Consider the following 12,400-nt stretch of genomic DNA (forward strand, 5'->3'; position numbering starts at 1 on the left):
ACATATAATTTTTTGAACCGTAACTTCAATACCGTTAGTTTTAAGCTATATAATATAGTACTCTGCAAAATCGTCTCCAAAACCAACCCTTATTTCACAAAATCACAAATCATATCTGGAATATATGACTGCCAAAACATTGATCCACCGCTCCCGTTTAGAGCAAGTACAATAGAGCTGAGTCAGCGGGCTATAAGAAATAAACTAGTATATTTCTGCTTAGTTGAAGGAAAAAGAAGAGGAGAGAGAAGGTAAGCGGGCTCTTCGTGAAGAGTCAGCTCTAGCACGTGCTCTTAGGCACTTTGTAAGAATGAAAGATGGGCCACATAATAAAAAAAGTAGTACATTCTTTTGATCTACTATTATACATGTTAACTATAAAATGAGTTGTAGATGACATGGCACTGGCTTATAGCCAGCAGCTGGTTATACTAACCATGCTCTTATCGGTCCATCCGCCGTCGTCACAAGGAAACCTTTTCGAAAACGAAAAAAGAGCCTTTCCGCCGTCCGCGTATTCCGTGACACCTCTTGGTTTGGTTGGCTTCGCAGTGCAGCCCAACCCACGCACGCATCTGCCAGTTTGCGCTTGGCTGCGCGTGTCTGCCCGCCCCACCCACTATTCTATACTCGGAGCCATCGTCCAGCAGACAGACCAGCAGCGCGGAGTGGAGGTCCTCTCGCTGCCGGCACCACTCCTCTGGCGGCGATGCAGGTTCCGGGCGACGTCGTCGGGGGTGGAGGGGAAGCGGGGGACATGCGGGGTCGGCACCGGATCCAGGCCGAGCTCAAGAAGCTCGAGCAAGAAGCACGCTTCCTCGAGGTCCGCCTATGTCATCCTTGTTTCCATTGTTACCTTCTCTCTGAATATTGTTTCCGTTGTTAGTCTGTCTCCGATATATAAGGGGAAAAGAGTGGTTGCTTTCTTGAATCTTTGGGCCTTTTCGTTGACTTTGTTTCGAAAATTGTTGGCCTAAGAACGGCAATTCTCTGAAGAAAAGCGGCACGGAAGCTTTTAGCTTTTCAGCCCCATGTTCTGAAGCATAGAAACTAGTTTGGGGTAGCAACTTCTTCGATCCGACGATCCCCATCCCTCACCATGCGCCACGAAGACCTCGACATGGCTGACCTCCGAGGTTCTCGCGCGTCCATCTCTCTCGCCTGCATTTCCCTGCGTCCCATGGGGTAGGGGGTGGGCCGCGGGTGGGGTGGGTGGGGGAGGGGGAGAAAGCGGTCAAAGGGCATATGTCCACATTCGGTGCCCCCTTGGTCGCGCACACCTGCTTCAGGATTTGTTGCGGCAAATATTCAGTTCCGTACTGGTATTTCCCGGGCCTTTTCTCTGACATGCACAGATCTGGCCGGCTATATCCGTTCCAGTTTCTCTGCCGAAGAAAACAAAAGCGAATTTCTGCTGCGTCAAATGATTGTGCAGTGTACCACTGAGGAATTAACAAGTGATGATGCACATGGGGTGTGGCGCGGCTGCTGTGGCCTGCGGGGGACCTGCTGCATGGGGAGCCATGTTTTCTATAGTTCGTGCCAGTGCGTGATCCAATCGTTGGAAGTCATTGGAAGGAGAAATCGGTGCTGGATCAACGTGGTTACCCAAACACAAGATATGTCTTTTTATTCATGGGACAACTAAAACGAGTACTGTAGCAAAGCGTTTTCAGTTTGGATGCTCATTAGTTTAGGTGGCAAGTTGGTATGCGGCCCATAAACTAGGGAACTGCTTAACAAATACTCGTACTTCCTCCATTCCTAAATATAGGATGTATAGTTTTTGGCACGGAAATTAAAGAACGCATATTGAGGAAAAATTTCACAACTTTTGGGTGAGATTTCACCTGACTAATTGACATGAAAAAATAGAGGACCTTGCCTAATATAAGGAAATGTAATCAAATCTCTAAAAGAAATATCCTAATGAGTGGTGCAATGCAATACACCTTATATTTCGGATTTTTTTCTCAAAAATCTATACACCTTATATCAAGGAACGGGGGGATTATTATTTTGGTAGTTCTTACAAGTTAAGACCAACTTGGATAGTTTTGGTTTATTTACCTAAGTTATTATTCCAGAGTTGTACCACTCCCTTTTATCCAAAATAAGTGTCGCGGTTTTGAACTGGGCTTAGTTCAAAACTGCAACACTTATTATGGGTCGGAGGTAGTAGTAATTGTTACACCATTTCCCTGTTGCAGCGCGAATGATAATTGGGATGTCACCCTAGCACAACATGATATAGTTACTAGTATGTATGCACGTGCAATGCACGTCTTAAAAGAATGAAGTGATTTTGAAGCATGATTCGAAAAAAGTATAACAGAGTGATTTTGATAAATGGAATTTCACCCACAATTGTTTTTAATATTCACACAAAAAATTGTACATTCACATCTAAAATTTTGTAGGTTCATTAAAAAAATGTATGTTACTCTATCTTTTTTTTCTTCCCATTCTCCTCCCAAACCATCTTATCTGGGCTCAAGTCGTCATCCGCTCAAACGGTAATATGGCCCATGAGGCATCACATATGGGCATTTTTTTTCCTGGAAGGGCCACGTGAATGTTCTAGAACGGAATAGAGGCAACATCAGTCTATTGTTCATGGCAAATCCAGCTGATCTTAGCCCTTGGATTTTAGAGACCAACGGTTATGATTGATGCTCTGGATCCATTTCAAAACTGGTACACTATAGAGTAGTATAGATATAGGAGGGCTTTGGCAATCTGAAGATTTTCATGCTCTATGAACAACTAAAGAAACACTTTGTATTACTGTATGTTATTTGGTACGTGCTTAAGTTCTAATCAATTATGTTTCTATACTGCGATCAATTTCTTTAATTACAAAACTATGCTAATTATTATAAATGCAACATTTTGTACTTGTAATTTCAAGTTATAATTAATGATGAATTTTCTTTATCACTCCAAATTCTCATTCATTGAAGTTCTTACAATCAGACGCCAGATGAATATCGTCATGAATAAAATTCATTTGTCTTCTATATATATGGTTCTGGATAATCTAGATTCAAGGACCAGGGCCATGGCATTGATAGATGAATGTTATGCTACAAAATATTTTGTCATCTTTTGTTAAATCTATTGTATTTTCTTTTGCGAAGTATTCTTGCAAGTTCAAATTTGAAAAACGACATGAGTATTGAGTCTTGATTAAGATGGAGTAACATAGTTCTTATCTGGTGGAAATTCTACTGTCGACATCCTATTATAATATAGTTAAAAATAAAAACAATTAACACATGCAATCAGTTTGATGACACATCCAAATATTTATCTATTCTGACGGGGAATTTTCTTACCATTTTTAAAGGTTCGGAGAGAGACATGTAACTTCCATTTTTACCATTTCTATCAGCATCAGATCATCGGGTGTCAAATGACTCAAATCGACCTCTGTACTTTTGTACTGTTTAACTTATACCTTACTTAAGTGAGTAGGCATCTACGTACCACCTAGTCAGTAAAACTAGCAAGGATTTATGAGAGACCGAGAGTTTACAAACTAGTAACTATAATTAATAATATTATTGAGCTCACTTGTTAGATCCCAAGGGTGTTAAGCAAGCTGTATTACCTATTTTGATGGCTAAGCACCAGTGATTTTTTTCATTTTTGCTGAAGCTCAGGCTCATATGCTCCTTCATGCACAGTAAAATTGAAACAAATAGTAAAAAAATCAAAACATTCTGACTTTTTTTTACAATGAAAATGCACGCGTTCTAACTGCGTATAAAAAGCAAAATGCAGTGCTCAAGGAAGGGCAATGAACTCAATGTTTTGTGGTGCTGCGTGGTTGTCTTCCAAAATAGCTTGGATAATGGTGGACATGAACGAAAGCCATCTTTATGTACAAATAAGTGAGAGCTGATGATGCTTCACTAGTAGTAAATTCATTTTGAACAGTACACTCAAACTTCTCCATTAGTGTCACATTTCAGGGATGCAAGCAGAGAATGCTAATTTCATAGCAGGGAAAAACCACACGTTTTAAAAATAAGTTCATTTGAAATTTCACAATAGAGATGCTATTGATGAGCTAGGTATCTGTCCTTGACATAATTATCTGTAGATCTGGCACAATAGAATTTCTTACGAGATATGGGTATTCCCTTCTCTGCCAAACTGCTGATATTCTCAATTGGACTTCATACAGGAGGAACTTGACGAGCTAAATAAGATGGATAAGGTGTCAACAGCACTGCAAGAGTACGTGTCAGAAAAGACTCAGATCAATTCACATTTTACTGTATGGTGTTACTTCTTAAAAAGCACCACCTACACTCTGTATTATTGGTGACCGGGGGCTGACTGCAGTATTAACCTTTTGTTAGGTTTGTTGTAACAATTGAAAGCAAAGCAGACCCTCTACTTCCTGTGTAAGTAACCACAAAAATATCATATTTCTTTATCTAAGGGATTATCTAAACATTTTTGTCCACTCATAGTCTAATGACTTCTTTTTTCTGTAACTGCAGAACTACCGGAGCTGCTTACCAGTCTTGGGATAGGTGGTTTGAAGGTCCGCAGGATCTGCGTAGATGCAAATGCTGGTTTTTGTGACAAAATGCCAAGTAAGAGTGACACCAAGACGCAAGCAGCAGCGAGGACCGATTCTTTTCCCATAGAGTTTCTTCACAATCTCTGTTGAAGGAATGGTATGAGAAGGGTACTGTGGAACACGGAAGCAGCACCGAGGACTGACTAAGACTTTGTTCTTCAATAAGTTCTTTCTATGTATTGCATTCCTGTGCATTGCATTATCTCTGGTGTTGGTGAAGTATGAGATCTTAGCTCAAGAATGTCATCCTAGTTTGAGAAATTATATGAACTCTCTTATTTTTCCACCTAGTTATCATGTTGGATATTCTGAAATCAACGTCGAACAATGAAAATTGACGATTATTTCTCTTACTTTTGAACCGTGACAAAAAATCATGGATGTATTTTTGTTGCTGTGAATGGAACTTTTGCTATTTTGTGAGTCTGATTACAACATGAAGAATATGCAACCTACCATTTGACTTTTTTTTTTTTTGCGAATAAGACTTGCATTACTCAAAACAAAGTGTTACATTCTCGTTCTAATAGTTCCATGACCTCATCTGGTCCAGATCCTAGCCAAACCATGGTTCGGCGATGCTTCCTACCAAAATTTGCCAAGGCGTGACTAACATTATTACAGGGTCGACGAGTATGAGTAATGCAAGAATTCCTCTCTCCCAAAGCAGTAATGATATCTCTAACAATGAATACATAATTAGACTTGTTTTCTCCTCCTCCTTTAATCATCTTGACAGCCTCCAAACAATCCGATTCCACATCTATGGGCAAGTTACTCCATTGCAACAGGTTCAACCTACCATTTGACTTGACACTGGAGCCTGCCCAGACTTGGGTGAAAAGCCCAAACCTAATTCGGCCCAGCCAAATACTGGTAAGCAAGCACAAGATAGGCCACAAGTGAGGAGGTGACCTTATCCGAAGAAAGCCATGGCAGTGGCGCACACAGTCACCGCCAGAAAGAACCCGAGCAATTACCAGAGTACAGAGGATGGCAATGGCGCCAGTGCCATCGCCCGCAAGCGCTTCCTCCTCCACCACATCCCATCTCCTCCCGTCCTCCCCATCCATCTCTGCGTTCCTCGCCTCACACCCGGCCCTCACCCTCCTCCACACGCAATGCGCCACCATGGCTCACCTCCGCCAGCTCCACGCCGCGCTCGTCAAGTCTGGCCTCGCCAAAGACCCCATCGCCGCCAGCCGCGCCGTCGCCTTCTGCGCCGGCGAAGGACGCGACGCTGCCTACGCCGCGCGCATCGTGAGGCACCACCCGAGGCCCAACTCCTTCATGTGGAACACCGTCATAAGGGCGCTGTCCGACGGGCCCGGTCCGGACGCGGCCGTGGCGCTGTTTCTCGACATGCTCCGGTCGCCCACGCCGCCGGAGCGGCGCACGTTCCCGTCTCTGTTCGCGGCATACGGGCGCCTCGGACACGCCGACGACGGCGCGGCGCTCCACGGCATGGTGCTCAAGCTCGGCCTCGCCGGGGACGCGTATACACGCAACTCCATGATCGCCATGTACGCGTCCTGCGGCCGCGCGGACGAGGCGCTGGCGCTCTTCGGGCAGTGCCAGGTGTTCGACGTTGTGGCGTGCAACAGCGCGATCGTGGCGCTCTCGAGGGCGGGGCGCGTCGACGAAGCGCGGGCGGTGTTAGACGGCATGCCGGCCAGGACCGTGGCGACGTGGAGCGCCATGGTGAGCGCGTACTCCCGCGCCGCGAGGTTCCAAGACGCCGTCGACCTCTTCTCCGCGATGCAGGTGGACGGCGTGGAGCCGAACGCCAACGTGCTCGTCAGCGTCCTCGGCTGCTGCGCCAGCCTCGGCACGCTGGAGCAAGGCGCGTGGGTGCATGCGTACATAGACAAGCACGACGTGGCCATGAACGCGCTCGTGGTGACCGCCCTCGTGGGCATGTACTGCAAGTGTGGCTCTATACACAAGGCACGCCAGGTGTTCGACACCTCGAGATCGCAGGGCTTGGCCAAGCTGTCGTCCTGGAACACCATGATGCTTGGCCTGGCAGCGCATGGGCAATGCCAAGAAGCGCTCGCCTTGTTCTCTGAGCTGGAACCTTATGGTCTCCGACCGGACAAGGTCACCTTCATCGCGATGCTGATGGCTTACGGCCACTCCGGCTTGGCCGACGAGGCGAAGGCTCTGTTCGCGTCAATGGCAAGGGAATACGGTGTTACACCGGGAATCGAGCACTACGGTTGCCTTGTCGACGCGCTCGCCCGTGCCGGAAGGCTCCGGGAGGCGGAGGACACCATCCGCGCAATGCCGATGAAGCCAGACGCAGCCATTTGGGGCACCCTGCTCTCCGGGTGCCGCTTGCACGGCGACGCGGAGGCGGGGGCGCGCGCGGCGCGGGGAGCCGTGGAATGCGACCCACAGGACAGCGGCGCGTACGTGCTCGCGGCGAGTGTGCTTGCACGCGACGGCGAGGTGGGCCGGGGCTTGGGTGTCAGGGGGAAGATGAGGGAGGAGGGAGTGGCCAAGGTGCCCGGGTGTAGCATGATCGAGGTGAATGGTGTCGTCCACGAGTTCGTCAGCTAGTACAAGTGTTCAGCAGTTCTAGGTACAATACATAGCAACAGCAAAATACAGACTTGTTATATGAAGATTCAGTTTGGAGTTTATGGTTTCAGTTCGTTCATTTTTATTATATATGCACCAGTGTGACATGTCAAATGCTCCAGTTCTTTTTCAAAAAAATGCTCCATTTTTTTTTTGAAACGGAGGCAAAAGCTAAACATAAAAGAATTACCCAGTTAATCGATGCAAAACCAAGTGAAAACCGTTAACATGGCCACATCTGGAATACTCCCAAAGCATGAATCTCCATGACCACCCCATGTCCCCATCAGACGGGCAAATGCCTACAACCTCAGCCGGAGGATCACAACATGGCAAAATAACCACCATCGAAAACACATCAACAGATACATGACACACGACAACAAGAAAAGAAGAGAACAATCCATCAAGCAGTCACATACGTCTTGCCTATGCCGCCACTCTTCTTGCCTTTGCTCAACAGTGATCTTTGGGGAAGTTCATATTTTGATGATATCATTTTGTTACCAAGGGTAATGAGGTTTTACTTGCCCATCAAATACATGCGGAACTATCTAAGTAATGTAAGCTTTAAATTTTCACTAAGGTAACTACAAATAGGCTCAATGCGGTGGTTGACCATGTGCTCTGTCCGTCTGGAACGATAATTATGCAAGAAAGAAACAACATTTGTGGAGTAGTGTCCTACATGAAACCATCCGTGAGATTCAACGGAAAAGAAATAAGCGCGGTGATATTTAAGATAGACTTTGTAAAACCTTATGACAAAGTCAAATGGATGTTTATTCAATGGACCTTAAGAATGAAAGGCTTATTCGAAAAATGGTGTGCTTGGGTCGATAATTGTAGCTATAAAAGTTAACGACAATGTCGACCATTACTTGCAAATGAAAATTGGATTACCGGTAAAGGAAGGAATTGTTGTTCCATTGTTATCATTTTATATGTATATGGTCACAATTATTTACACTCCCAATGTGCGGGATTCTTTCCTTATATATAATGGCATAGATACGGCTTCCTTCTTTGATCCATTTATTAATAAAGTCTTTAAGGTCCCATGGCACACCCCCTTCCCCCAATAGGAGCAGAGGTCATGGCTACCGGCAAAGCGCTATATTCAGTGTAACCGATGGCTCAAGATAAGTTGGAGACGTGTTCGGATTTATTGTAAAGCTATTCATGTAAAGTTATTCATTAACATTATGGTAGATTTGTCGGCAATTCTAATTGTGCGTTTGTCGGGTGGGGGAGGGGGCAGTCACCATATTTCAGTGATGCACGTAATATATTTTTGGGGCATATTTGCCAATATAACCAAAGGCTCATACCTGGGCGCCCGACTTCTCTGAACTTGCCACCCCTGGTTCTCGAAGATGGAGTCGTACAACTACCAATGTTGACGAGTTGCATGACGGAATAAGGTCAAGATGGGGGAATAAGGCAACGGGCCTACGCCCTTATATAATGGCATTCAATGCAAAGCCGGAGGACAAACACATTCGACGTCTCTTACAGCCCTAGACTAGCTTTACATTAGATATGGTCTGGACATCTTTTTGGTATTACCACCAAAGAACCTGACAAGTTGACATCCAACCCAGCGGACTTCATTGTGTTCCTAAAATGTAATATCCTCTAGGGAAATCCCATATAAGCAATAGTCGAGTTGCTACCAGTCAAGGGGGACTGGACCTTGGTAAAACCCATGGCATGTATATGTCCGATGACCTGACACTACCAACAAATCTACTTGCAATTACCGTGTTCCTAGGTACTTTGCGAAACACCCTTGACAACTGGCACCGATCATGGGGACCTCGCTTTGCCAGATTGGATCTTCAACACCACCGCCATCGTGTACACCATCGCCGACCTAGATGTGTCTCTCAAGAAGTTTGAAATCATCAACGACTTCATCATACAGAACCCCATCAGTTGGCAACCTTCATAGGATCGAAAATAAAAAACATAGTCGCCAATCTTTGGGGGGAGCAACTTTTTTGGGGGTACCCCTTAGAGGGGTCCCATGGGAAGAACTTTATGCAAGTTAAGAGGCTCGCTCGTTGTGGCTCGGGGCGAAGGAGCAAGCAACATGTGGCTTTGTCCATGGTTTTTCGTTCTTATTTATATATATATTTTTCTTCTTCCAATTTTTTTGGGTTTTTTCTTTGTATTTTTGGTTTTCTTGTGTACTATACACTTGAGGTGTACTGACTAAACACAATGGTAGAAGTTGCATCATGCGTTGAGTACAGGTTTCAAAACAGGGAGTGCATGTTGCACGGTGTGAGAAGTACAACTTGCGTCAGGAGTACATGTTGCATCATAGATTACAAGTTGCGGTACACGTGAAGTACATGTTGCATCGTGCCTGGAGTACATGCTGATCTAGGGGACTACAAACTATTTTTAGTTGGAAGAACAAGTTGCATTGTGTGGGCGTCAAGTTTTGCAACATGAGAGTACACTACCCGAGGGGGGGTACAAGCAGGGGCGAAGCTTCGTTTGGGCAGACCAGGGCCATGGCCCGCCCAGGATTTTGCCAACTTCTTAATACATATGCTTTGTAGCCAGTCACCCCTTCACGATCGATCCAGAGCCACCCAGCAGCGTACAAAGAGGCACAGTACCTGGCAATCGTGGGCTTGTGGCCGGTGACCCGTAAGGAGATGCGGTTGGTTTACCAGCGGCCTAGGCACACATCAGCGAATAGCTGATGTGTGGCCGCGCAGGCGTCGTGCATGCTGGTGCTACTCTCCTCTGAACCTACAAGTCCTCCTCTCCCCTGAACCTTTCGTCCTCCCATAGTCGCCTAGCTCCACATCCACTACACTACACCATCAGAAGGCTGGCAAGGCCACCCAAATCGCGCACTCCCGGCCGTAGGACTTGTCCGGCGCGCGCATGTTGTCCGTGTGATGGTGCGACATCCGGGGGTGCTCCGCGCATGCTCTAATGGTGTTGCACGTGATCTATTCGACGAAATATCTGTAGTAGGGAAGAAAATTTAAGGAGTGTGATTGGGTGCTCACACAATTATAGATTTGAAATGGAGACGCCCGGTCACTTCAGGCATGTCAGCGCATATAGGAAGCCAGTTTAGCTAACAGTGGTTGTAAATGCTCTAAGAAACTAGGGTAGTTGCAGTCTTGCAGACTCGATATTTGTGCTCTCCTTTGAGCTGACCCGCCCAACTTTTTTTCCAAGCTCCGCCACTGAGTACAAGTATGTTTGGAGTACAACTACGTTTCCATGGGAACAAAAGCTTGTTATATTTGGTATTACAAGTTGCACCCAAAAAAGTTCTTCAAAACCCATAAACATGAAACCAAGTTTCAAATATCTCAACGCAGACAACAACAACAATGGTGAAAACAAATTCATAATTTCAATGTTCGGTTCAAGAGATATTTAGTTTTCAAATTCAGATCTAAAAGTGAAAGTACATCACAACCTTCCACCCCCTCCCATAAAAATTTTACCAAAACTCTCTAGCTGCATCACCTATCGCCACGAGAATAGTTTTATAGTAACCTTTGCAAGGGATGCTCATTAGACTTCATGCCATGTAGGCCGGCAATTAGCCACCAATCACGTAGCTCCCTGTGCCCTGCGTGCATTTTGGGCCAGCCATGTTCGCTTTGGTCACTCCTATTATGTTTCTTTTTATTCAAAAAATTGTTCACTAATAAAAAACTAAAAAACAGGAATTTCAAAACTTTTCTGAATTTCAAAAAATTTCATGAATTTGAAATGGTTCTGAATTCTAAGAAATGTTCTGAATTTGCAAAAATGTTTGAGATTTCATAAAATGTTCACGAATTTTCTTAAAAAAATATTCATCAATTTTAAAAACATACTCTCAATTTTGAAAATGCTGATAAATTTGAAAAAATATTCACAATTTCAAACATTCAATGTAAGATCAATTTTTTTTCGTGCATTCAAGAAAATTTTAAAATAAAAAATTTGTTTGCAAATTCAGAAAATTATTAATTCAAAAATTGTTTTTCAATTCAATAAAATTTTCTGTATACAAAAAATTGTTCGCAAATTCAAAATTATTCATGAATTCAAAAAAATTTCTTGAATTCAAAAATTGTTCACAATTTTTAAAATTGCTCATGAAAATATCGAGGAATTCAAAATTATTCATGATTTGGAAAAAAACTTCCTGATTTCAAAAAATGTTCACGAATTCTGAAAATGTTCACTATTTCATAAAATGTTTGAGAATTCAAAAAAACCATGAAATGAAAAAGAAAAATGAAAATGAAAAAAGAACAAACTAAAAGGAAAATAACCAAGAAAAAAGGCCAAAAAAAGAAAACCCAGTTTGGATGGTTGCCCAAAAATCTACATGGGCCGGCCTAGTATCCATTGTAGCGAACGAACAGGGTGTGTGTTTGCTGCCTACCTAGTGATGAGAGCAACTCACTAACGTCTACCCACTATGGGGGATACACAGCAGGAACTTCTGGTTGCTATGAGCGTGCCACTTGGTGCGGTAGTAGCCGCCACGTGTCGCCCTGGTGCACCCCGCGGGAGCACGTCTTCCTTCTCCTTTTCGCACGTGTTTTCATTTTCTGCGGGTTTTGCTTGGTTCTTCCTAGTTTTTGGCAATTGTTTTTTGTTCTTTTGGGGAAAGCAGGGCTTTTTCGCAAGAAGCAGCGCAATTGTGCCTCACAAAAAGGAAAAAATCACAGTTATGCTTCCCTCCAAAAAAGAAAAAGCACGACCTAAGCTTTTGTGAGAGGCACAAATGTGCTTCCATGCAAAGCACAACTTTGCTTATGCGAGAAGCAATAACATATGCTCGCCTCACCCCCTCCCCCACCCATCCCAAAAAAGAGAAAATCACAGTATGTCCTTCATTTGGATATCTTTTTTTCTTGTTGCCTGTTTTTATTTCATTTTGAAAAACGCAATTGTGCTTTCGGCCTTAAGTTTTTTCTTCTGGTTTTAGTTTTTTAATTGTTTTTTATTTTATTATGTTTTTTCTATTTTTGTTTTTTTTGTTTCCGGTTTTTTCATGAAAAAAGGTTTGTTGAAACCTATCAACATGAGATATAATTTTCAAAAATCATGATGCAAGAAATCCACTGGTGAAACGGGTCATGATTTGGATGCACAGTTGAAACGATAAAATGTTTTAAAATAAATGAATCTATTATTATTTTTTGGCAAACTCCCAAGATGCAACAAGTGGCACATATG

General features: G+C 44.0%; 2 protein-coding genes across 2 annotated transcripts; both read left to right on the plus strand.

Annotated features, from left to right (window-relative positions):
- The first annotated feature begins 574 nt into the window (after positions 1–574).
- Positions 575–4,941, plus strand: LOC119306194 (guanine nucleotide-binding protein subunit gamma 1-like). Its single transcript, XM_037582486.1, has 4 exons — positions 575–823; positions 4,193–4,245; positions 4,371–4,415; positions 4,515–4,941. Exons 1-4 carry the CDS (start codon positions 710–712, stop codon positions 4,597–4,599), a joined length of 297 nt encoding a protein of 98 aa, XP_037438383.1. The 5' UTR covers positions 575–709; the 3' UTR covers positions 4,600–4,941.
- Positions 4,942–5,537: 596 nt separating this feature from the next.
- LOC119311733 (pentatricopeptide repeat-containing protein At2g42920, chloroplastic-like) lies at positions 5,538–7,242 on the plus strand. Its single transcript, XM_037587427.1, has one exon. It carries the CDS (start codon positions 5,591–5,593, stop codon positions 7,157–7,159), a length of 1,569 nt encoding a protein of 522 aa, XP_037443324.1. The 5' UTR covers positions 5,538–5,590; the 3' UTR covers positions 7,160–7,242.
- The last annotated feature ends 5,158 nt before the right edge of the window (positions 7,243–12,400 follow it).

The sequence above is a fragment of the Triticum dicoccoides genome, chromosome 5B (genome assembly GCF_002162155.2).
Source record: "Triticum dicoccoides isolate Atlit2015 ecotype Zavitan chromosome 5B, WEW_v2.0, whole genome shotgun sequence".
Classification (NCBI taxonomy): Eukaryota; Viridiplantae; Streptophyta; class Magnoliopsida; order Poales; family Poaceae; genus Triticum; species Triticum dicoccoides.

Bases quoted from the DNA above. Each gene is read 5' to 3' on its own strand.
- LOC119311733 (XM_037587427.1), top strand. From the start codon at position 5,591: ATGGCAATGGCGCCAGTGCCATCGCCCGCAAGCGCTTCCTCCTCCACC.
- LOC119306194 (XM_037582486.1), top strand. From the start codon at position 710: ATGCAGGTTCCGGGCGACGTCGTCGGGGGTGGAGGGGAAGCGGGGGAC. The intron at 4,246-4,370 runs GTACGTGTCAGA...ACCTTTTGTTAG, and splicing joins GTGTCAACAGCACTGCAAGA to GTTTGTTGTAACAATTGAAA. The intron at 4,416-4,514 runs GTAAGTAACCAC...CTGTAACTGCAG, and splicing joins GCAGACCCTCTACTTCCTGT to AACTACCGGAGCTGCTTACC.